The sequence below is a fragment of the Penicillium cinerascens genome, assembly GCF_028974065.1.
Source record: "Penicillium cinerascens strain IBT 15544 chromosome Unknown contig_5_segment0_segment0, whole genome shotgun sequence".
NCBI lineage: Eukaryota > Fungi > Ascomycota > Eurotiomycetes > Eurotiales > Aspergillaceae > Penicillium > Penicillium cinerascens.
This window is the reverse complement of record NW_026695294.1, coordinates 1,438,066-1,460,804: the sequence shown is the minus strand read 5'-3', so window position 1 is coordinate 1,460,804 and position 22,739 is coordinate 1,438,066. Positions and strand designations below refer to the sequence as shown.

At 53.1% G+C, this 22,739-nt stretch overlaps 9 protein-coding genes across 9 annotated transcripts; 5 read left to right on the top strand and 4 right to left on the bottom strand.

Annotated features, from left to right (window-relative positions):
* Nucleotides 1-73: 73 nt before the first annotated feature.
* Nucleotides 74-2,896, top strand: N7498_004992 (snoRNA-binding rRNA-processing protein NOP14; the record flags this gene model as incomplete). The annotated part of the gene is made up of 2 exons (XM_058452054.1): nt 74-383; nt 443-2,896. The coding sequence occupies exons 1-2, from the start codon at nt 96-98 to the stop codon at nt 2,894-2,896; spliced, it is 2,742 nt and encodes a 913-aa protein (XP_058308592.1). The 5' UTR covers nt 74-95.
* Nucleotides 2,897-3,453: 557 nt separating this feature from the next.
* On the bottom strand, nt 3,454-5,167 carry N7498_004991 (uncharacterized protein; the record flags this gene model as incomplete). The annotated part of the gene is made up of 3 exons (XM_058452053.1): nt 3,454-4,494; nt 4,544-4,903; nt 4,958-5,167. 3 exons carry the CDS (start codon nt 5,165-5,167, stop codon nt 3,454-3,456), a joined length of 1,611 nt encoding a protein of 536 aa, XP_058308591.1.
* Nucleotides 5,168-5,521: 354 nt separating this feature from the next.
* On the top strand, nt 5,522-6,637 carry N7498_004990 (putative G-patch domain protein; the record flags this gene model as incomplete). Its single annotated transcript, XM_058452052.1, has 2 exons — nt 5,522-5,617; nt 5,678-6,637. 2 exons carry the CDS (start codon nt 5,522-5,524, stop codon nt 6,635-6,637), a joined length of 1,056 nt encoding a protein of 351 aa, XP_058308590.1.
* Nucleotides 6,638-6,980: 343 nt separating this feature from the next.
* On the bottom strand, nt 6,981-7,970 carry N7498_004989 (uncharacterized protein; the record flags this gene model as incomplete). The annotated part of the gene is made up of 1 exon (XM_058452051.1): nt 6,981-7,970. One exon carries the CDS (start codon nt 7,968-7,970, stop codon nt 6,981-6,983), a length of 990 nt encoding a protein of 329 aa, XP_058308589.1.
* Nucleotides 7,971-8,828: 858 nt separating this feature from the next.
* Nucleotides 8,829-9,639, bottom strand: N7498_004988 (uncharacterized protein; the record flags this gene model as incomplete). The annotated part of the gene is made up of 4 exons (XM_058452050.1): nt 8,829-8,876; nt 8,929-9,035; nt 9,141-9,431; nt 9,546-9,639. 4 exons carry the CDS (start codon nt 9,637-9,639, stop codon nt 8,829-8,831), a joined length of 540 nt encoding a protein of 179 aa, XP_058308588.1.
* An 816-nt stretch (nt 9,640-10,455) lies between these two features.
* On the bottom strand, nt 10,456-12,000 carry N7498_004987 (uncharacterized protein; the record flags this gene model as incomplete). Its single annotated transcript, XM_058452049.1, has 1 exon — nt 10,456-12,000. One exon carries the CDS (start codon nt 11,998-12,000, stop codon nt 10,456-10,458), a length of 1,545 nt encoding a protein of 514 aa, XP_058308587.1.
* A 690-nt stretch (nt 12,001-12,690) lies between these two features.
* Nucleotides 12,691-15,241, top strand: sip5 (Sip5p; the record flags this gene model as incomplete). Its single annotated transcript, XM_058452048.1, has 3 exons — nt 12,691-13,130; nt 13,192-15,024; nt 15,083-15,241. The coding sequence occupies exons 1-3, from the start codon at nt 12,759-12,761 to the stop codon at nt 15,239-15,241; spliced, it is 2,364 nt and encodes a 787-aa protein (XP_058308586.1). The 5' UTR covers nt 12,691-12,758.
* Nucleotides 15,242-16,386: 1,145 nt separating this feature from the next.
* N7498_004985 (MFS transporter) lies at nt 16,387-18,186 on the top strand (the record flags this gene model as incomplete). Its single annotated transcript, XM_058452047.1, has 4 exons — nt 16,387-16,459; nt 16,512-16,877; nt 16,934-16,990; nt 17,057-18,186. The coding sequence occupies 4 exons, from the start codon at nt 16,387-16,389 to the stop codon at nt 18,184-18,186; spliced, it is 1,626 nt and encodes a 541-aa protein (XP_058308585.1).
* A 414-nt stretch (nt 18,187-18,600) lies between these two features.
* On the top strand, nt 18,601-21,597 carry N7498_004984 (uncharacterized protein; the record flags this gene model as incomplete). Its single annotated transcript, XM_058452046.1, has 1 exon — nt 18,601-21,597. One exon carries the CDS (start codon nt 18,601-18,603, stop codon nt 21,595-21,597), a length of 2,997 nt encoding a protein of 998 aa, XP_058308584.1.
* Between the last annotated feature and the right edge of the window lie 1,142 nt (nt 21,598-22,739).

Genomic DNA, 22,739 nt, shown 5'->3' with positions numbered 1-22,739 from the left:
CGATCGGCCGCGGCGGTGAGACTTTTTTTCGTAAATCACTTTTGCTGCAGCAAAAAAAAACTCCACTCTGCACGCCAGTTCGTCCAGCCAAAAAAATGCCGCCTTCACAGCTAAAGCAGCTGAAGGCTTCGCTTAAGGATAGCGGGGTGATTGCTCCCCAGCAATCTAAGAAGCAGAAGCGCCAAAATGCGAAGTCTGGTGCCGCGGCGCAGAATCGGAACCAGCGCAATGCCGCTTTACAAGCAATTCGAGATCGGTTCAACCCTTTCGAGATCAAAGCGCCTTCCAATCGGAGCAAATTCGAAGCGACTACTCGGGATTCAGGCTCGAAGCCTGCTCCGCGCGCCCGTCCGGGTGTCACAAAGTCTTTGGGCGAGGAAAGGGTATGTTGAGACTGCTTTTCACTTACTGCTACAATTTCATAGCTCACACCGTTTTATAGCGCCGTGCGACCCTTCTCCAAGAGATGAACAGCCGTAACAAAGTCGGTGGACTTGTCGATCGCCGTTTCGGTGAAAACGATCCGACTATGACCCCCGAAGAACGAGCCGCCGAACGATTTGCGAGAGAGAGCCAGAGGAAGATGCGCAAGGAATCGATGTTCAACCTCGAGGATGAGGAGGAAGATTTCCAGCTTACCCATTTGGGTCAGTCTTTGGATCTTGAAGGAGCGAAACTGGACGATTTCGAGGCTGGCGACTTGGGGGGTGAAGAATCGGACGAGGAATCTTCACGAAAACGAAAGCGCTTCATCGATGATGAGGAAGATATGGACATGGACATGGACATGGACATGGATTTTATCGATCACGGGGAGAATGAAAATCAGCCCGAGCGGAAGAAGTCCAAGGCCGAAGTGATGAAGGAAGTCATTGCCAAATCTAAGTTCTACAAGCACGAGCGACAACAGGCCAAGGAGGATGACGAAGATCTTCGGGATCTGCTGGATCAAGAACTCCCTGATCTCTTCGAGGCTTTGCGAGGCATGAAGGTCCCTGGTAAGCAGCCAGAGCCGGTCAAGCAAGATCTGGACGCCATGAACCCGGATCGTGCAGCCCTACTACAGGAACCAGAGAAGAAGGACACCGAAAGAGAATACGACCAGCGACTCAAGCAACTGACATTCGACAAGCGGTCTCAGCCTACAGACCGTACAAAGACCGAAGAAGAGAAGGTGGAAGAAGAGGCTGCGCGATTGAAGAAGCTGGAAGAGGATCGAGTCCGCAGAATGCGTGGTGAACAGGTCAGCGACGACGAGGAAGAGGAGTCTGACAAGGACTCCTTCATGCAGGACGACGAGGATGAAGAGATTGATGATGCGGAGGCTTTCGGCCTTCCCACTCAATCGTATCAGCCGCGTCCTGAAATAGCTGTGGAGGATGAAGACGATTTTGTTATCGACGATGACTTGGTCGAAACAAGGTCAAACGTCAGCCTCGACATGGGTGGGAGTGATATGGAAGAGGAGGATCTTTCCGAAGAAGAGGAGAGTGAGTCAGACAATGAAGACGAGCTCATCAACGGAATGACACTGCCATCGACCACTGCTTCTGGAGCCGCATCTACAGCTGTCGAAGTCAACCAAACCGCAGAGGGAAAACTGGCCTTCACATACCCTTGTCCGTCCGACCACGCTAGCTTCCTTGAGACCATCAAGGGTGTTCCCACCCAAGATATTCCAACCGTCGTCCAGCGCATTCGTGCTCTGCATCACCCTCGCCTTCAGCCTGGTAACAAGGAAAAGCTCGGACGGTTTGCCGAGATTCTAGTTGAACATGTCTCATATATGGCCAACACGAGCGAGTTGCCTTCGTTTGCCGTAATCGAGAATATTCTGCGCCATATTCACTCATTGGCCAAAACTCACCCGGTGAATGTCGCCATGGCGTTCCGTGCACGTCTTCGCGAGATGTCCAACGACCGTCCCCTTAACCTTCTTCCTGGTGATCTGGCCATTCTGTCCGGCATCTCAACCATCTTTCCTACCTCTGATCACTTTCATTCTGTTACCACTCCAGCTTACCTGTGCATGGCTCGATTCTTGGGTCAGTGTTCGGTCAACACACTTTCCGACTTTGTGACTGGCGCTTTCGCCACGAGCTTGTGTCTCCAGTACCAGAGCGTTGCAAAGAGATACATGCCCGAGTTCATTAACTATACACTGAATGCCCTTTGCAACATCGCACCTACAGAGCCGACTTCGGAAGTTGGATTCTTCCCATCCAGAAAATCCGACGAGTCTGTCCGGCTCGCACCATCCAAGAAGGTCACTCCGCGCAAGTTGCAATTCCGAGATATTGTGACCTCGGCTTCCGACTCTTCAGTGCAGGAAGACCTCAAGGTCTCTCTTATCACCCTCTTCGTCTCTCTCCTCGACTCCGCCTCTGATCTGTGGTCGGAGAAATCCGCCTTCGTTGAGATTTTCACTCCTGTCCGCGCTGTCCTTCAGCACATCCGTCAATCATTCAAAGGCAAAGCCTTTGCCGCAGCTCGAGACCCCGTCCAGACGACTTTGGACAAGATCGACTCTCACCTTGCTCGTGCTCGTCTTGTCCGCCGCCCGTTGTTGCTCCACAATCACAAACCGCTGGCCATCAAGTCCGCCATTCCGAAATTCGAGGAGGACTTCAACCCGGACAAGCACTACGACCCGGACCGCGAGCGTGCCGAGTCCAACCGCCTCAAGAAGGAGTTCAAGCGCGAGCGCAAGGGTGCCATGCGCGAGCTGCGCAAGGATGCCAGCTTCGTTGCACGCGAGAAGCTGCGCGAGAAGAAGGAGCGCGACGCCGAGTACGAGAAGAAGTACAAGAGGCTCGTTGCCGAGATCCAGAGCGAAGAGGGTCGTGCTGCCAACGATTACGAACGGGAGAAGAGAGGGCGCCAGGGCAAGCGGTAATCTCTTCATGTTTGTTGAGGTGTTTCACATCTCTCTTGTCTTTTTTCTTCTGCATACATTCTGTCAAACTCGTATATATACTCTTCGACGCCCTTTATACAGGGCTGGTGCATGACCGGAATAAAAGTCGTTTTGATACACAATACCATTAGAGCTTGCCCCTATCAGCCTTTTAACTGCGTTCTTCGAGTATTCTTTTATAACATATGCAATGCTTTGGTTTGCTTCTTCTCGAAGCCAAGCGACCCGAAACATCATATTTATCGTCCCAATCAGCCTTGGTAACTTGAACCAGCTCATGGATGATTGTCCCATCGTCAAACTCTCCAATTGTCTGTTTGTACGCGTAACCCTTGTACTTGGTGATCACATGGATCCAAAAGTAATAATATAGTAGACTCTACAAAACGTAAATTTTTCAAAGGTAATCATTCTAAAACTGACAGGATATGAGCTCGGAAAGATGACTTGCAGCCCAATAACCAATAGGATGTTGCAAAAAATAGAAAGATCAATTAGTATTAATATATCTGTACATCCATCATATGGAAACGTGACTACTGCCTCAGATCGTCGCCAATGCTAAGCAAATATTCACAACGCTTCCTTTGAGCTGGCGGCACCGTCTCCATTTTAGTGTCATTAGTCCGGATGAAGATACGATGATATGCATCACTTCCACTGCCCCAAGTTCCCCATTCCGGACTAGACGGATAGCGATATGTATTGGGGTTCAACGACCGAACGAAACTCGTCCAGTAGCCCTGCATCACCGGGATAATGCCCGCATTCGTGGTATAATAAGAAGCTGGAGGTACACCGCTCACTCCGTCCGGGCCCCAGATGGCATTCACCTCGACCGTGTGTGAGGTTCCTGTGCCGATTTCTTCCTCATGTGGGTCTAGCACTGCATAGTGGTAGTTCCAGCTGGGGAGGCCGGCTGCGGCGTATACGGATGACATGTCGATGCCGGGACAGATGTATCGAAGTTCACCGTAGCCGGCGCTGGTCGGGGGCCAGTAAGGCCCGGCATTGGGGTATGTTCGGGTTTGGTCTTGGGTAAGATACATGCTGTTGAACTTGTCCAGTTGGGCTTTGGTGATGGTGGGGAATTGGTCTTGGATGAATGCATCGGCTTCGGCAACGCTGGATGTGCCTCTGGGGACGAAGATTGTTCCTTCGTTTGTGTCGTCGCCGAATATGACAGGCACTTTGATGAACTTGCCTTGGTGGAAGAGTTTCAAGGTGTGGTCTTGGACCAGATCGCCGTCAATGGTTGGGCCATAAAGATACAAGGGGTCTCCCGTTGCTCCTGGGAATGGCGTCTTGACATTTTGGTGTTGCAAGTCGTTGACGTTCAGAGTTCGCAGGCATGTTAGGGTGTTGTCGCTGCTGCTACAACCCGTGTTCTCTGCCAGCTTGTTATAGGCAAATTGACTTTCGGGGACGTTAAGCATGGTTCCGAAGCTCTGTGATTCTGCTGCCGCGCCGATAAAGAGTCCATTGTTTCGTCCCCCGTATGCAGAGAGAAGCAGAGTCACCGACGCTCCTCCAGCACTGTCACCACCAATGACGACATGTTTGGGATCTCCGCCAAACTAAAATACCGTTAGAGAATAGTCAAGAGAAAAACAAAGCTCTCCTGACCTTGCTAATATGCTTTTGCACCCATTCGAGAGCCTTGAGCTGATCCTTGAGCCCGTTGTTGAGACTAGCGCCCTGTTCAACTTCTTCACTGGCGAGAAACCCGAATGGCCCCACGCGGTAGTTGAATGTCACCACGACGATATTGTGATCTGATGCTTCGACCAAGTAAGATCCGTTGTAATTGGGATTCGACAGCTCCGCAAAGCCTCCGCCTTGGATAAAGAAATAAACTGGGAGATTCTTCCCGGAGGTGACGGCGTCGGTTGGAGTGTAGATATCCACAAATAGACAGTCTTCCGACTGCGTTTTCTCTACATCAGTACCCGGGGCATTTGCCACTGGAATACAAATAGGACGATGCTAGTTCCCAGTTAGCAGGTAGGTAGGTGTCCAGCATGATTTTTGTGAGCGTACATGATTGGCTTTCTGGGTCTCTCTCCTGAATGGGGGATCCTGGGGAGCTTCGAAGCGCAGATCACCTATAGGTGCAGCCGCATACCGCATTCCCAGGAATTGAGAGACGCCATTTGGAAACGAGCTGCCTTCATAGCTAGAATATCCCAGGTGGACCACTGGGGCGTGCGCGCAAGCTAGGGATAGCAGGAAGAACTGATAAAAAATCATATTCGTCAGAGGGAAGATCGTCGTGCTAATGAGGAGAGGCAGGCATTGCGGTTTTAACAGGGCCTCGGGATGCAGAACAAGGGCCGAATGCAGCCGGGCCAGAAACCCCCCGACTTGTCCCGTGAATGCAGCTAGGCCAGCACCCCTGTGACTGCAGTCATGCCCCGGATGCCGTAAAGGGTGCCGTAAAGGGTGCCGTAAAGGGTGCCGGGATGCGCCCTTGCATGGGTCTCAATGAAGACAGGAAGCGATCAGACCTGCATGGTGACTGGCAATTGATGGGCTCCACTGCGGCTTCCCCGCAACTTAATCCGCGCCTGGCTCGTCTCGGTAACACTTTTCTCCCCATCCATCATGTCGTCTGACGAGGAGGACTATATGTCCATGGTGATCGAGGAGCCCAAGGAGAAGGAAACATTTACACAACGGAAACAGCGCGAACAGCGAGAGGTGAGCTCCTCCCTCCTTCTCTCATGTTTTTTTTTCTCTCACTGACCGCCCGTGTCCCAGGCCGAAGCTCGTGGAAGAGTTCCCTCCAAAGCTGAACGTGCAGCACAAGATGCCCGTCGCCGAGATGAAGCCTTGGCAACCAGCACCTTGGACCCTTCAAATAAGGGATTCAAGATGATGGCCAAGTTGGGCTTCAAACCCGGTGACTCGCTCGGAAAACGCGACACCGATACCGACTCCTCCACCCCCGACGACTCCAAGACGAATCGCTCCGAACCGCTGAATCTCGTATTCAAAGAGAACCGTGGTGGAATCGGATTGGACACCGAGAAGAAACGTAAAATCCGCGAGGAGGCGGAGGAAGCCGTCAAGAAGATCAAGCACGAGGAAGGCGATTACCGGGATCGGGTCCGTGAGGAACGGGAGTTAAAGCGCATCGAGGCGCAAATACGAGCTGCACAAAAGGTGGCCGAAAGGCTAGATGCAGAAACCGACGAGGAAATAGAGGAGGATGGAGGGCAGGAATCCAAGCCCGGGCCCAGCGACACCAATGGCAAGAACGAGACTTCAGAAGACAAACACTCGGAATCCCGCGACGCGCCGAAACCGAAACGCATCAAACCCACTTCACATATCAATGTGCTTTATCGCGGCCTTGTTCGCGAACGCGAGGAACGAGAACGCGACATCCAGGCCCGTCACGCCCTCCAACATTCCCTTCCGTCGTCCTTCTTCCCCAGCCAGAAGCTGCCCGGGTATGAAGATGCCGATTTAGAAAAAGACGACAAGCAGGCCCTGGGTAACCAGCTCGGACCATATACTGCTGCCGTGGAGCAAGAACTTGAAGAGGAAGATCCGGAACTAGATGCTTTCAATGCCCTAGAGCCGTCCGAGCGACTACACAAATTAGTAGTCTATCTTCGCGACATGTATCGGTATTGCTTCTGGTGCAAATATCGCTACGAAACAGATGTCGAGCTGGAGGGCTGTCCTGGCTTGACAGAGGAAGACCATGATTGATCAAAACCCCGTTTGTACAGTATATGCCTTACGAATGATAGAAACGAAGTGGTTTATTTCCAACGCAATTCGTATGCTCTGTCCGTCGATGACAGTATTCATTATCAATATGCAAATATGACTCTCCGGGCCATCGTAGTATACACAAATATCCTTGGTATCATAAAATTGATCCACATTGACACGAATGACCGCCTCTCCGCCGAGACTATACAAGATCTTTTCGATCCTCGGCGATTCCGGTCCTAGCGCACTGCGCCGATCATGCAATGGGGAGAGTGAAATAAAAAAAAAATAAAAAAAAAAAAAAAAAAGTGGAAGGAAAAGACGTGGAAGAAAACGTTCAAACACCGTTGAGGCTCCCCATGAGCTCCTCCAACGACCGATTCTTGCACTTCATCAGGGCGTGATGACAGCCCTCACAAATGCGCAGGCAGCAGAATACACAGCGGTGGCGGGTCTTCCGGTCGAACTGGTGGCAGGTCATGCACGGCACTGGGCACCACACGTTCTGTGCCGCGGGCATGTTGCGATGCTCCTGGAAGCAGGCAAAGTGGACTTTGTTCAACGGCGCCGCAATGTCAAATTCCTGTGGCGGCGTGTCGAGCGGAGGCTGCTCATCGCTGGACACGAGTTCCAGAGGAGTTCCAGTGCCATCGGGGGTGGGGATGAAGTCTTCCAGCGGTGTCAAATCCTCGTTGTCTTCTACTGGCGGCGGCGAAAGAGTGACAGGGGGTGGAGACCGGGGTGAGAAATGCGATTGAGCCTGCTCTTGCGATTGAGCCTGCTCTTGCGATTGTGGCTGCTCTTGCGATTGTGGCTGCATTTGCGGTTGTGGCTGCATTTGCGACTGTGGTGGCATTTGCGACTGCGGTGGCATTGGAAGCTCCGATCGCATTCGAAGCTCGGACTTCATTGGAGGCTCCGGGTGAAGCTCTGGCTGTGGTTCGGGTAGCGGCGCAGCCTCAGCAACGGGCGGCGCGGGTTGTCGCAGGCCCTGTGGTGTAGGAGGAGAGGTCTCGCGTGGGCGCGCACTGCTCCCCACCTGTCGACGCGCCGGGACTTTGGATAATACGCGCGGCGGCGGAGGAAGTTGGTCCCTGGGAATGACCGGCAGTTCCTTGCTTGGAGCAGGGGCAGCCTTGGGCGGCGGGGCAAAGAAACCACCAGAGGGCGGATTGGGCAGAGGATATTCGTCGGGAGAGCGGGACTCAACGGATTTTTTGCTAGAGAAGGAGAACTGCGATTTGGCTGCGGCGGTACCGTTTTTCATCGCGGTGAGAGAGGGGACGCGAAGGCCTCGAGGGCGCTTCTCGGAATCGAAGATAGCCATGTTCAACTGAGTTCGAAGCCAATGGCTTCAGAGTGTATGACGGCGCCGGGCCCGGTGTATCGATAAAGATTATCGGCGCCACGGTTTGATTAGCGACGATCTCTACGGGTCTCCGCGCACTCCCGGGAGGCCTCGTGCTGCGAAAGCGGAAAGCGATTCGTCGAGGGTGGGACAGGTTCTTTATGACGTGGAAATGAAAGAAAAAGGGAAGAGAAAAAAAGAATGTAGGAGAGGACGAGACAGCGGTGTAATCTTAATTCGAGGATCGCAGCAAGTTTTTGTCGCCGTCTCCGAACCCACTTCGGATCCAAGACTCTCAGCCCCCAAACTCATCGAACTAATCGGATCAAGCGCCCTAGTTCGACCTCATTCATCTCTGATTTTCATGCTCGGTGATCGCATTGTCGCTCATAAGTCAATTAGGGTGCGGAATCCTGTCCAGGAATTCCACCTCATCATCCCGGACTAACACGACTATTGGTTCTGAGGAATGGAGGACTCAATGCCCGTGGAGTCGCGCCCGTGGAGCGCCCGTTGCGATTCGTTTCATCTCCCCCCTCGTGGGTGGAGACGATTGGACCCGTCACACAATTCTCTAGCCAGCGCTAGCGCAAATAGATCGCTTTTGGTGGTTCACAGATCAAGAAATTGGAGGTGACATCCACCCCTGAACCCGGCACTTGCAGTAGTCTTATCGGCATTCCAATGTGATATCATTGATGATCTTAACTGGTACGGACTTCGCTGTCATCTCACGGGTATTCCCCATGCCGTCATCTCTACTTTTCTACCTGTTCAAATTGGTTTTACGTGGATTGACAATTGATACTGGAAAGGAGTTTGTTTCATTTCGCTACCTCAGTTCTCGGGGTCAACGGGTATATACGATCGGCGCTCTCGCGCAGCCTGCAACATCTCCATTAGTCACTGCCTCTTTAGGATAACGGCGCAATATTACCTCGAGGTATCGTTCAATCCACGGCTTCAGGATGGCCCAAGCCAGCAGGCCACCCGTAGCAAAGATGAAAATAAACACCACCGCCTCGTCTTTTCGCGAGTCACGCTCTATTACCATAAAGTGATTGATTAATCCCGTTTCCTGATTTGATTCACTTCATGGATCTTATAGACCCATTTGCGATACGTCTCGCTCTGAAGGGATTCACTCACGGAAGCAAGTGGTAAAGACATCCTCCTCCTTCGCCCCTTTGCATATCGGTAGCTCGTAATCCAGACAGAACTTGCGATTGCAGTCGTTGCAGCTCAGAGCTCCGTATTTCTGTGTGCGCTTGGAGAGAGATTCCTCGTCAATCTCAACCCCGGCTTTGAAGTTGTCAAAGGCGCGCTTGTCAAAACGTAGGACATTGTCGAGGGCAGACGAGGAGGCTCCGGACTTGGCGGGGTCGAGAGGGATGATCGTGCTATTGGAGAAACATGTACATTTGCAGAATGAGGTTGGTGCTGGATTGAAGGAGCAGGTATTAGCGTCGGTATTAGCATCGTAGGCCAGTGGTGGTGGGCTTTGATCGGTAGCAAGCTACATGAGGCGGATCGAGCTGTCGGGGTTTCACTTACTGGATGCCACAGTCAGAGAGGCTAGAGAGAGAAAGGCAAGTATGAGCAGGAGCATATGTGCTCTACTGCTCCGAAAGCCCCCTGCAAGCTGCATCTTGACGTTGTTCGACGTTCTGAACGCGCCGGCAACTTTAATGACGAGACCTATCGCGGTTATCGGTCCGCACGTGATACACGGCCCACCATTGGCTCCACCCGAGTATAGGGCAACTACATGAACGACGCACAATATCGACGATTTACTCCACAACAGCCCGGGTGGTCTAGTGGTATGATTCGCGCTTAGGGTAACCTAAGCACTCCTGCGCGAGGTCCCGCGTTCGATCCGCGGCTCGGGCCTGTTCACTTTTTGCCAAATGAATATACCCTGGGTATGTTCGTTGATTTCTTTTTTTGGGTCGGAGGTAGGGGGCTCATGTGTGCATACAGGGTGCTTCCCCACAACAGCCCGGGTGGTCTAGTGGTATGATTCGCGCTTAGGGTAACCTGAGCACTCCTGCGCGAGGTCCCGCGTTCGATCCGCGGCTCGGGCCTGTTCACTTTTTGCTAAATGAATGAATACCCTAGGTATGTATGTATTGTTCAATGGCTTCTTTTTTTGGTTTGAGGGTGGATTGGAAGGGGAAAGAGGGGTGTGTGATTGTGTGTGCAAGCGGTGTAGGCAGGGAAGTGGAAACATCACAATTCCTCTATCTTGTTTGCTGCTCACCAAAAGCACAGGATCATTCGTGTTCCAAAGTTCTAGTATTCTACGCCCGGTAAGTTGGTCTTTATAATCACATATTGATATACTAATCTGGCACCAGGCTAATCCCAATATATATTATATGCAAGAGTTATCTTCCATTCGACAGTGACAACACAGTGTATGTGATTTATGTATATCCATCCAAACAAAAGCCATTAATCATCATGACCTGCCCTTCATTCCCTTCTTCCGGTTCTCTCTCTGTCTCTGCTCCTTGGCTGCATCACGCCGTCTCTTTTTCCATGCACGATTGTTTTCACCCCGGTGCTCCCAGAACCATTTAGCAAATTCAGTCTCCTCCTTGGAAGCTTCAATACCTCGTGCCTTGGAAACTGGGGTATCAACGGATGATTCATCTTCCTCCTCGTCGTCTTCCTCGGTCCAGTTCAAACGCCGACTGACCATGCTTGTGTCTGGGGTTGGAGCCGCACTTCGCAAGCCTCGATCTTGTAAGTCCCTCTTGGTAAAGGGTGTGAAGGGAGTCTGAGGCTCGACGTGAGGCTCATCATCTGACTCAATGTCATCGGCACCGAAGAAGCTGAATCCAGCGTTGGCTTCCGGCACAATTTGCTCCTCAGGTGCCGCTGCGGGAGCTGGCCGCTTGAATAGTGCTTCCAGAGGATGTATCTCTTTCGGTGAAGATTCGTCACCATCTCGAGCAGTTGCAGGCTCCTCGGGTTCTTCTGAGCCAGACTTGTCATTGTTGGACGCATCGGCATCGGGAGACTTCACAGCCTCCTTTGAAGGCAGTGGTTGTTCCGATGCCTTCTCGTCCGAAGAGTCGGATGAATCATCAGAGGAGCTGTCAACCTCGCCCTCGCCCTCGGAGTCCGAGCTCTCATCGGAGGAGCCACTCGAAGAGGTCCAATCTTCAGGTTCGCTCAAAGGCTCCGGAGTCTTCTCCTTGGGAATGGACTTCTTCCTCGGCGGCTTCTCCTTGGTCCCGGGGACTTGACCAGGTCGGAAGTCACCTTTTCGAACCTTTTCGCTGGCAGGCTCCTTCATCGTACCTGTAGAATCCACCCAGCCTTTGCCCTCCTCGAATGTAGTCGTGGGCGCAACGTCCTCCCCGGTTGAGCGCAAGAAGCTGGGCTGAGTGACCGTCTTGGCAAATTCGTGGACAACCGACTCTTGAGAAGACTTCTTCTTCTTCTTGGCCTTCTTGTCATCCGCTTCGGCAGACAACCGATTGGGCGGAAGTTTTGTTCGGAATAGGCATTCGGCCTTTTCGGTGTATTTGGACTTGGGCTGCGGTTTTTCTTTCTTGTCGTCCTTATTCCGCTTGTCCGATCTGCGCCTTTCCTTCTTGGAAGGTTCGGTCCAGCCGCGCTTGACTTTTCGGTCCGAGGAGATTTCATAACCATCCAGCATCTCGTCCTTCACGTCCTTTGACTTGCGCTTCTTCGATTTCTTTTTTTCCTCCGCAGGGACTTCGGCAGCTTCCTCTTCGACTCTCTGCCTCTTCGAAGGACGGGCAGTCTCAACTTTAAATTTCTTGCCCTTCAAAATAGAGCCGTTAAGCTTCTTCTTGATTTTCTCTGCGTCCATGGTCGGCAACGTGATATAGCCGTAGCTGTTTTCGGGGAAGGTGGGAATGGAGTGGAACGAAACGTCGGTGGCAGATTGACGGAGAGAGGGAGGCAGAACCGAAGGAAGAAGGTCGGGAGTGAGAGGAACGATATGGAGTCTCGTTGTTTCTTCGGTCATTGTAGAAAGGCCATGTCCGACCGAACTTGCTGTGGGCGTGACACAAAGAACGAGCTACACTTTTTTTTTCTTTTGTCCGCAGACAAGATATGTTTCTGCCACCGCCTTCCCGTTCAGTGCAGCGCCTCAAGAAGTGACGAGCATTAAGCCCGAGTTCCCAATGGCCATGTGGGCTACGATGATAGGGATAAGGTGAGATAGCTTGGCTCATGAGTCCCTACTGTAGGTCCAACTACTGTACCCACCGGATCGTGATCTACACCCCTCAACCTCGGGTTCACGGGCTGATGTAATTGTCCAGCAGATGACTCGGCGATGACGGGACAGTCGTGGACTCGTGGCACACGACTGTGGCCAGATCCGCCATGGGCTAAACGGCTTAGGGCCTGATGGGCTTGAATCCGGTTGTTTTTAAGTAGTTAGTGTTCTTTACTTGGACGGTGTCGGTGCTATCCGTCACATCCGACTCATAGATACTCGTCTTCTTACGTACCCGATTAGTTCATCCCATTCCCATCCTCTCACCGATCTCACTTCCCCAGTTACTCCGGATTAACTGGTCCCCCCCCCCCGCTCACCTTCCCTTCCTCCACACCTCCCCTTCTGTATTACCCCCCCCTCTCCGATGTCTTCCTGGCTTTAGCCTGAAGTTCCTACTTTTGTAACCTCTCGACCCCCTTGGGGAAAACCATTTTCCCCATCGGACTTACGCCGTATCGGCCTGACGTCGGCACCTCCCCCCTCGCATCTTCGCCGCCATGGGCAACTCCCAGACCAAGGAGTCGCGAACGGCTACCCCGCGGCGTCAAAGTCAGCAATGGTCGCCAGCCGCTTCCGATACCCCGGGTCGGTCGGTATACCAAGCCTCTCGGTCGGGCAGAGGGAGTCGCCCGGACCTCTCTTTGCTCGGCATTGGCGGCAGTCATGACCGTGACGTGGCTTCGCTCGAGCATCGACGAGAAACGAAACAGGAACGAGAGGCTCGTCGTCTGGAAAAGGAACGCGTAGCTCGTGTGAAGGAGCGGGAACACAGTATGAAGGAGGAACATGTTGATGGTGGCTACCTTGTAACACAGGGTGTCTACGTGGGAACGGAGGACTTCAACAAGGCCGTCGTGCGGCAACTGATGGTACAGATCGCCCCAGAGCACTTGCGGCCAGGAAGAGATACTGACAGCGGTTCATGGCTAGATTGAACGCCGACTCGCTCCGTTCTGGAGAGGGCTGAACGACTTCTCCGAATCGTGGGCTGAGCACCAGCTTATTGCTGCGGCCCGGGGAATGCCTATCCCTCCGCCCGACGAGATCCCACCCGAGTTAGAGTACTCTCTGCCCAAGACATCCAATAAAGAATCGGCCGATGCGACAAACATCCATCATCTCACGGTGCCAATCACATCTCGTTCCCAGTCCCTCAACTCGGATGTATCACAGAACTCCATCCCCGCCCAGTCATTACCTTCGACATCTCCGATCGCATCTGGCACCTCGGCTTCGCCTCTGTTCCGAGCTAGGGCAAAGACTTTGGCAGCTCTGACAACTTCGAAGTATGGTTCGCAGACGGATTTAACTCCGCGAGAGCTGCGGCTTCCCAAGGACCCCTTCGTGAACGGGTCACCGATCGAAGTAAACCTGTACAAGGACGCCAGCGAATGTCCCATCTGCTTCCTGTACTATCCCCCGTACCTGAACCGTACCCGATGCTGTGATCAACCGATCTGTTCCGAATGTTTCGTGCAAATCAAGCGGCCGGATCCGCATCCCCCAGAGCACGGAGAAGCCGACCCCAATGCTCCACCCCGACCGGACGGTGAACAGGGTGAAACAGAAGGACAGCTCGTATCAGAACCTTCGGCATGTCCTTTCTGCGTTCAGCCTGAATTCGGGGTCACCTACGCACCACCTCCCTTCCGCCGAGGCTTGACCTATGCTGCAGATCCCAGCGTTCGTCTTTCTCCCAACATCATTTCTCCAGTATCCTCCACGTCCTCTTTGTCCTCCGCGAATCTTGCGCCGGTGACGGGTCGTCGCCGTGCGACGTCATTATCTGCCGCTGACCCTGCCGTGGTCACAACCGACAAGGTTCGTCCAGACTGGGCCCAGAAGTTGGCCAATGCCCGGGCCCACGCCGCACGCCGGTCAGCGGCTGCGACTGCCCTTCATACTGCAGCCTACTTGATGAACTCTGGACAGTCTGGAAGCGACAGCCGTGGCCTGGGTCTGGGGAGGAGAGGATTGAGGAGAGCCACTCAAGGGGAAGCCGGCCGGTCCGGCTCCCCTGCTCTCAATGCATTGGCTTTCTTGACCGATAGATCCGACCGTACACCACCCCGTGTGACTGAGCCAGATACCGACTCTGCCGAAGAAGGGGCAGGTAATATCGCACCGCCGCGGGATAGCTCGAGACGCAATCGGATTGATGATCTCGAGGAAATGATGATGATGGAAGCAATCCGTTTGAGCTTGGCTAGTGAGGAAGAGCGTCGAAAACGAGAGGAGAAGGAGATCAGGAAAGAAGCCAAGAGGAGGGAGAAGGAGAAGGAGAAGGAGGCCAAGAAGGCGGACAAGGTGGCTCGCAAGACTGGCTTATATAGCAACAATGCCAGCACCACTGCATTGGCAGTTCCCAGCGAGTCTGCAACGGGAAAGGTTGCTAGCACCCCCTCGTCTATCGGAGAAGAGGCGACTTCAGCGGGCAAGGGCAAGGCGGTCGATCGGGCATCTCCTGCAGCCGTGGACTCCAGCCTGCCAACCTCTTCGACGAGCTCCCCCCAAGCGGATACTATCCCAGAAATCCCGTCTGCCGAGCAGACCTTGGCCGCAGAGCCATCACGACCGTCTCATCTTCGGCACGTGTCTAGTGCATCCTCGTCCTTCTCATCTATCATGGAAGCCAATCCGGAGGAGCGTACTGGAAGTCACATCGCCGCGGACGGGAGCAATACTTCATTGGAGCCGATGTTCAATTTCCGAAGCCTGGCTGAAGTGATCGGCGACGAAGAAAAGGGCTACGAGTCGGAACATGTCGAGGACGCCTCCTCTCATCCCAAGACAGAGGGCTCTTCGAGTGCGACACCCTCAGTCAACCAGCCCTCGGCAGACCCTGCAAAAACAGAGCCAGCGCCTGCAGCAACCCCCCCAGGTGGAGGTGGAGGATAGCTCAAGTGGCATGTCACCGAAGGAGCTTGAGACTCGATCGGTCGAGATCACCGGCACTGTACCGAATACCGAAGCTACTTAGTGATAGGTCGGCCATTTTATTTTTCGTTTATTTTTCGTTTATTTTTCGTTTCTTTTTTGGGTTGGGTATCTTGTCATCCAGATCGCATGAATGGATTAGCCGGCGCAGTAGGAGGGTTGATCAAGATTATGGCATTTTCATTCTTTCACTTGTTTTCCTTATATCTTTGTGACAGGCTGTCTACCTGCATCGCATCTGTTTCCTATCAGTCCCATCATAGAGATTCATCACTCCAGAGATCAGACCAATTCCATCGAGTTGCAACTACATATGGATTTATCAATAGCCAAGTCGATCTAGCTCGTGTCGTATCACACAGAAGTGGGTAGAGTTCGTAGGTTTGTGGTCCGTGTCCACACTAGTTCTCCGCAATGCCATGCACATCGGAGTATGGCGCATGCGCCACGCAGGTCGACGATGCCGGTGCGGGGCTCATCGTGTGCCATGATTGGACAGTGCGGGATTAAGGAACAGGTCAACGGCCGCTAAGTGTGGGGGGCGTCGGACGACCGAATGGTTCGATGGAGCATGACCGCCGTATTTTTAGAAGGGTTTTATAATATTGGGTAAAAGGGTAGAAGACCATCAATTCGAACACTATGAAGTACAGATACGAGGGGGGCGGCCCATGCATAAAGCAAGACTGGTACCACGAGGTACCGTCTGGTTCCGAGTCGCCACCCGAAAAACTTTTACTTTCAGGTACCACGAAAGTAGAACCCCCAACGACGATTACACAATTAATCCATCACGAGTTGGACAGAATAAGCAAATTAATTGATAATAAATCCGGTTACGGACAAAACAAACCATGAGAATAAACATGTCGGAATCGTTCCCCGCATTTGGGACATACATTCCATAAAGTTTTTCTTATCGCAACCAGAGTTTCCCGATGTGCGCTAGCGCCCCCCGTTTGGTAACTGAAACGCAGACTCTTTCCCCTCCTCCGCTTCCTCTCCTCCTCTTCCCCATTCACCCGTCCCTCATTTTGTTCCCTCCTTCTCGTCACGAACCAAACATAGTCCGAGGAGCCAACGACTCCAACCAGGACAAGAACACACCATAGACCGGCAGAGAACGATCAGAAGACTCGGCGTCGCGGGGAGGGATAGCCGTAAGGTCTTAGATACTTCTGAAGGACTATGGCATTAACACCACAGGCAAGATCGATCGCTTCCGACGACAGCTTTCCCACTGCGCAACTTTTCCTCTTGGGTGAGTTTCGCATTTCTCTTCCCGATACCGGACACCCCTAACAGTCCCGCAGCAATATGTCGCGTGGCCGAGCCTATCGCTCTGACCTCCATCTTTCCCTATTCATGGGTGATGGTTAAGGACTTTAAGATGGCTAGCGGCAGCGATGCCTCCTTCTACGCCGGAATCCTTATCTCGGCATTCTCCCTCGCCGAAGCCTTAACCGGAATGTTCTGGGGCAGCCTGTCAGACAGGATTGGTCGCAAACCGGTTCTGCTCTCGGGCTGCTTTGGTACTATGCTCTCTCTGCTTTTGGTGGGGTTTGCTCCCAATTTCTGGGTTGCCCTCGCGGGCCGGGCTTTGGGAGGAGCCTTGAATGGAAACATCGGAGTCATTCAAACCATGGTCGGTGAGCTGGTGAAACGTCCCGAACACGAACGTAAGTTTTATGACTATGATTTTCCTGTAAGCTCTGAGCTGACATTTTCACCATAGCCCGGGCATACGCCATCATGCCTTTTGTCTGGTCTATCGGAACCATTATCGGGCCAGGTATGTGTCAACCCTCTCCCTGTCTCATGCTGCAGAAATGACAGATCGGATGCTAAATCGCCCCAGCTATTGGAGGTCTCCTTGCAAGACCTTCGGAAGGTTTTCCCTCTCTTTTCCCTCAGAGTGGTCTCTTTGGGCGTTTCCCCTACCTGTTGCCCAATATTGTCTGTTCTGTTATGCTTCTCCTGAGCATCATTGGCAGCTGGCTGTTTCTGCAGGAAACCCATCCCGAAATGCAACCCGGCAACACCCATCGGTTCTTTGAGCATACCTCGGCCGAGCAGCCTCTCCTTGCGACATCGGGAGCGACCGCTAATGCAGGTGTCGACCTCCGCGCCGATTCGTACGGGACGTTCAACCAGGTCCACCTCCACGAAGACGAGGACTGGGAGGTACAGGCCGACGGCACCTCTCCAGCTTGGAAAGAGCCATTGAAACCTAAGGCTTTCACATGGCGGGTCACCATGCTCGTTATCGCGCTGTCTATTTTCACATACCATTCGATGACCTACGACCACCTCTTGCCCATCTTCTTGCAAGATAAGAACTCTCGCGACATCTCCGTTGGTCACCGTTCCCCTCTGGATATCCCCGGAGGTGTTGGTCTCTCAACCCGAACGGTGGGCGTCATTATGTCCACCGATGGGATTATTGCCCTCTTCATTCAAAGTATTATCTTCCCAGCGCTGGCCCAATGGCTCGGGATATGGCGACTTTTCGTTGTTGTCACGATCCTCCATCCCATCGCATACGCCATGGTCCCATTCCTGGTCTTCCTCCCGCAGCAACTCACCTTTTTCGGCATCTATGCCTGCCTTATCGTCCGCAATATCCTCTCCATTATCGACTACCCGGTACTTTTGATCCTTATCAAGCAAGCCAGCCCCTCGGACTCGGTCATGGGGAAGATCAACGGCCTCGCTGCTTCTGCAGGTGCCGCAGCCCGCACGGTCGCACCCCCGATTGCAGGATATCTCTACAGTTCTGGCGCGGATATTGGCTGCACTGCCGTGGCCTGGTGGGGAAGCAGTCTTATTGCCCTTCTTGGAGCGGTCCAGCTTTGGTTCATCCAGCGCAAGAAGCACTCGTCGGCAACAGTGCAGCCTGTTGTACCGTTCCACTATGTGCCTGTCCCGGATCAGCCGCCAAACGAAACCATCCACATCATTGTCACTGATACTGATGAGGGGTATTGAGCGACAGGCTGACATATATATGGAAGTGAGGCTTGAGCAGAATTAATTGTTTGGGGTTGTTTCTTTACGTGTCAATGCGGGGTTAATATTCATTTTGCGGTGCACATATTGTCTTTGGGTCATTTTCAGCACTTGGCGATGAGCATTTGGCGTTTAAGCGACTGCATTACAACGGTATTTAGACTGGGAATTTCAATAAAGATTTCAAATAAAATCAAGCTTCGAATATTGTTGACGTCTTTGTATACTTTTTAACTTGGGTTGCCCCGCGCCATTCCCAAAACGGATTAGCTGTGTTTACCTAGCAACGCAACAACACCCGCCCGTTTCCAAACATCGAGAGAACTTTGCCTTGCGACACTTCCACCACTGAAGGGGTCTCATTACGACGGTTAACCCCCTTCAACCTACATAATGGCAAATCCACTCTCCCCACTCTCCCCGTCCTACCAGAATGCGCGAGCGCGCTCTCCCAAGACCGCCTCGTCGCCATTCTTGACAAGAACACTCGACGAGTCTGCCTCCGCGGATCACGTTCCTTCGAGCCCCTTGAAAAAGGCATGGACAGAGCACGAAGCGCAAAGCCCGAGTATTCACGAGATGAACGAGAACTACCTTCCTGACGAACACGAGAATGACGACTTCAACGACGACTTCCAAGAACCTGCTAGCTCGCCGTTTCGCTATGAAGCGCGCGAAGACACAGTTGATTTTCAGATGTTGCGGAAATACCAACAGGGCTCTCCTGCGTGTCGGCCTCAGTTTGATGCGGAAGAACCAGAGGGCCCCATGAGCTCTCCCTTCAGACCTGATGCGAGAGATGAGACTGTGGATTTCCAGCGATTGCGCGAGCTACAGTCCATGTCAGCTGGCCTGAGCAGGCGCGTTGAAGTTGATGATCCGGCTAGCTCTCCATTCCGACCGCAGGCAAAGGATAATACTGTTGATTTGGAGAGATTGCGCGAGTTGCAGGCTGAGTCTCCGCTTTATGATGAGGAACCTGAATCGCCTCGCTACGATGACCAGCCCGGATCTCCTCGATATGATGATCAGTCTGAATCCCCTCGTTCTGATGATCAGCCCGAATTCCCTCCATACGCTGAGCAGCCATTGCAGCCCGAGAGCTCACCGTTCCGGCACGAGCAAAGAGAGGAGAATGTTGAATTCCAGAAGTCGCCTTCTCCTCCCGTAGTGCATAGCTCACCTTTCCGACAAAGCACGAAAGAAGAGACAAATGATCTTCAGCAGCTGCGTGAAATCCAGCGCCAATCATTCGGCAGAACGAAGCGATCTTCTCCTGCCATCGCGCAGGGCTCCCCTTTCAAACCGAGCGCGAATGAAACTACGCTTGATATGCAGAAGTTGCGCTCGGTGCCGCGTACATCACTCGGCATGGATGGACGCCAGTCCACAGCCGCCACGCCTCGGAAACGGTCCTTTGACCAGACACCGCCAGATCATGACGACGAACAGACCAATGATCGATGCAAGAAGGGTATGATTAGCAAAGCTGAGGTCCCAGATATTCACTTTGATTACGAAGAAGAGTCTAGCGTCATCCACAATCAGAGCTATGCGTCGACTGCGAGTGTCACTCAGGAACGCTCAACAATTGGCAACAGTGAGATGGAAGACAAGCGCAACGAAGGAATGAGCACTGTTCTCCACGAAGATGACGACGCTGGGCCGGCGAACAAAGAAAACTTCGGTCATACCAATGCTGAGGATGAGCTTTCCGTGTTAGGTGAAGACAATCACGATCCCATGGATGACACAAACCTGAGCAATTTCTCAGTATTGCCGGACATGACCTCCTTCGCGAAGCTGCGGGCCGACTCGCCGCTGAAATCAATGCGCGGCAGTGTCGGACCTAGCCCAGCTGGCAGGACAGATATGTACCGGCGCAGCGTGGACCCGGGTACTCCTGGTACCGCACGGAGATCATACAGAGCTAGTGCGATGTACGATGCTGGCTCGCCAATTGGGTCACCCACACCTCGACGAAGAGCTTCTCGGGATATTGGCAACCCAAGCGAGACACCAAACCTGCTTGATCTCACCGATCAAATGAGCTTCTACCCTCGCCATTCCATGCAGCAGAGTGCGCGTTACTCTCCCCGACGCTCGCCCATAAGGAACATGCGCCAGTCTACGCGGTCTCCGTCAAAGTTGTCGCTTTTGGACTTTGACATTCCACCTGCCCCGACCCCTCGGTCCATCCCTACCATCACGCCGCGAGAACTCGAGTCGCTGAAATCCAGTTTCATGTCTGAGATTTCTTCTCTCAAGGCCACCCTCAGCGGCAAAGAGGCTGAAGTTGCTAGTCTGAAGACCGCGATTGGTGATGCAGAGAGACGAGTCGGCGAAGCCTGGGAAGAGGTCCGCAATGAAGTCGCGCGGAAAGAAGAAATGGAGGCCGAGCAGGCTGAATGGGATCGTCGCGGCAAGGAAATGGAAACAGTCCTTTTGTCCGTGCGGTCTGAACTAGAGGATGGTGAACGCGAGCGAGACCGCTTGGCTCGAAAGGTCGAGGAGGCCGAGAAGAGCAAGGAGCAGCTGGAGGGCCGGATTGTCGAGCTTGAAACCCAGCTGTCGGCCGCACGCTCTACGACCTCGTCTGAATCTGGTACTGCTAGTGGCTCCCGTCATACTTCACAGTCGGCGGAAGATACTGCGCGCGAGGTACAAGACGCGGTCGAAAAGGTGGCGCGTGAGCTTCACACTCTGTACAAGAGCAAGCACGAGACCAAGGTCGCGGCGCTGAAGAAGAGCTACGAGTCTCGCTGGGAGAAGCGCCTTCGCGAGGCTGAGCGCAAGCTCGCAACTGCTCACGAGGAGAACGACCGCCTCAGGGTCGAGCGTGATGCTGTCCTGTCAGACAACATGGCTGCCGCCAATGCCAGTATGATCACTCGCGAGAACGATGAACACGAAGCCGAGAAGCGCGTCCTCGAGGCACAGATCAAGGGTCTGCAGCACGAGATGGCATCTGTCAAGCAAGACAGTGAGCGTCTTCGCTTCGAGCTCAAATCGGAGCGTGCCGAGAAGGGCGAGCTTGTCGCTGCCGTGGATGAGTGGTTGGCCATCCAGAACCAGCCTGCTCAGCAGCAACACCAGCAGCAACAGCAACGGCATGATCGTGAGCCTTCCGTCTCATCTGCCGGCCACCCCGGAGAGGAATATCAGTCCTCCACCGAGCTTCCGGCAGAGACTCTCCGTCGTAGCGTGAGCCGCTCTGGATCCAGTAGCATTCGACCTCCCGCGTCCGGTGAGAAGAGAATCCCTCGATTCGGAGCTGGCGGCGGTCACTCTCGCGGTAACAGTGGGGGCAAGTCTGGCATTGCCATGCCGACCCCGGGTCGAGGTGGTATCATGAGCTCGATTGAGAGGATGGGTCGTGGTGGTGCCTAAGTGATATTCACCGGGATTTTACTGATATGATGATGATATGCTTCTGGGCTTTGGTCACGGGGGTTCTTCTTTGTTGATTGTGTTACACTTGATTCCCCATTCGCAGACTTGATTTGTATGTTTTTGAGTGATGATGTCTATGTTCCAACGCGATACGAAGTCTTTTGAGTTTGTTCTCCTTTATGTATTGAAATCGAGATCCATGTCTTGACGCCTGCCCATCTTTCTCTATGTATTATTTCCAGAAGAGGAAAACCGCCGCAAGCGGCAATGACCGACCGATTGGAAACCGAAAGAAAGCCGGGAGTCAGTAAAAGAGCAAAGCCAAACTCAAAAGCCCCAGACTCCGGGTTATTCCCTTTCCCAACCAAATCGCGGGGTGCCGAGTCACGCAGATTGCCTAAACGGGGCCGACTCCCCTCGTCCGGCCCGTTTTACCTCCAGTCACACGCCGATAACGCTGCAGTTCTGTCCAATGATCCAAGCTGTTGGCCATCATAGCCTGGGCACTGCGTACTGACGACACCGATTGGTCCCCCCCCTTTCCCCTCTCTTTTTCTGTAGATGTACTTAGCGCGGGGTGCAACCGCCACAGCTAAGCTGACAGCCCCTCTGCATATCGGCTTTCTTCCAACAACGTGGGATGAGCTCGTGAAAAGCCCCCAATTTGAACTCTAAGTCTAAGCTACACGATGACACGGCACGATAGCCGATGGTGGCACACCATTTATGACTCGCATTTATAATGTCCTGTGACGACCGGTATTGGTATTGCCCTTCTATGTCGAAACCGGAGATGATCTTTCAAAGTCTCACTCACATGAAACGTGAACCTTGGTATGAATAGCACGGAAAGAATCATAACCAATTGTGTACCACATAGCATGAAACTAGGGTTTGAAATAGCATCTCCATGTTCCCGCCATGAAAAGGCAATCCCGGTCGCGATTAGAGTGTGCTGTATGGCAGTCTGCGGGTTTCGGTGTTCCGCACTGTCCGCAGGCCTAGCCATCGAGATGTTCAGGGATTCCGGTATCCAAATCCCTAGGGACGAACTCAGTCTGGACCGTGTGTCCACCTCGGCAAAGTCTTGCGTTGACTTAGCATCCCGGGTCGGCTCCTGCGACAACATCCAGTGGATA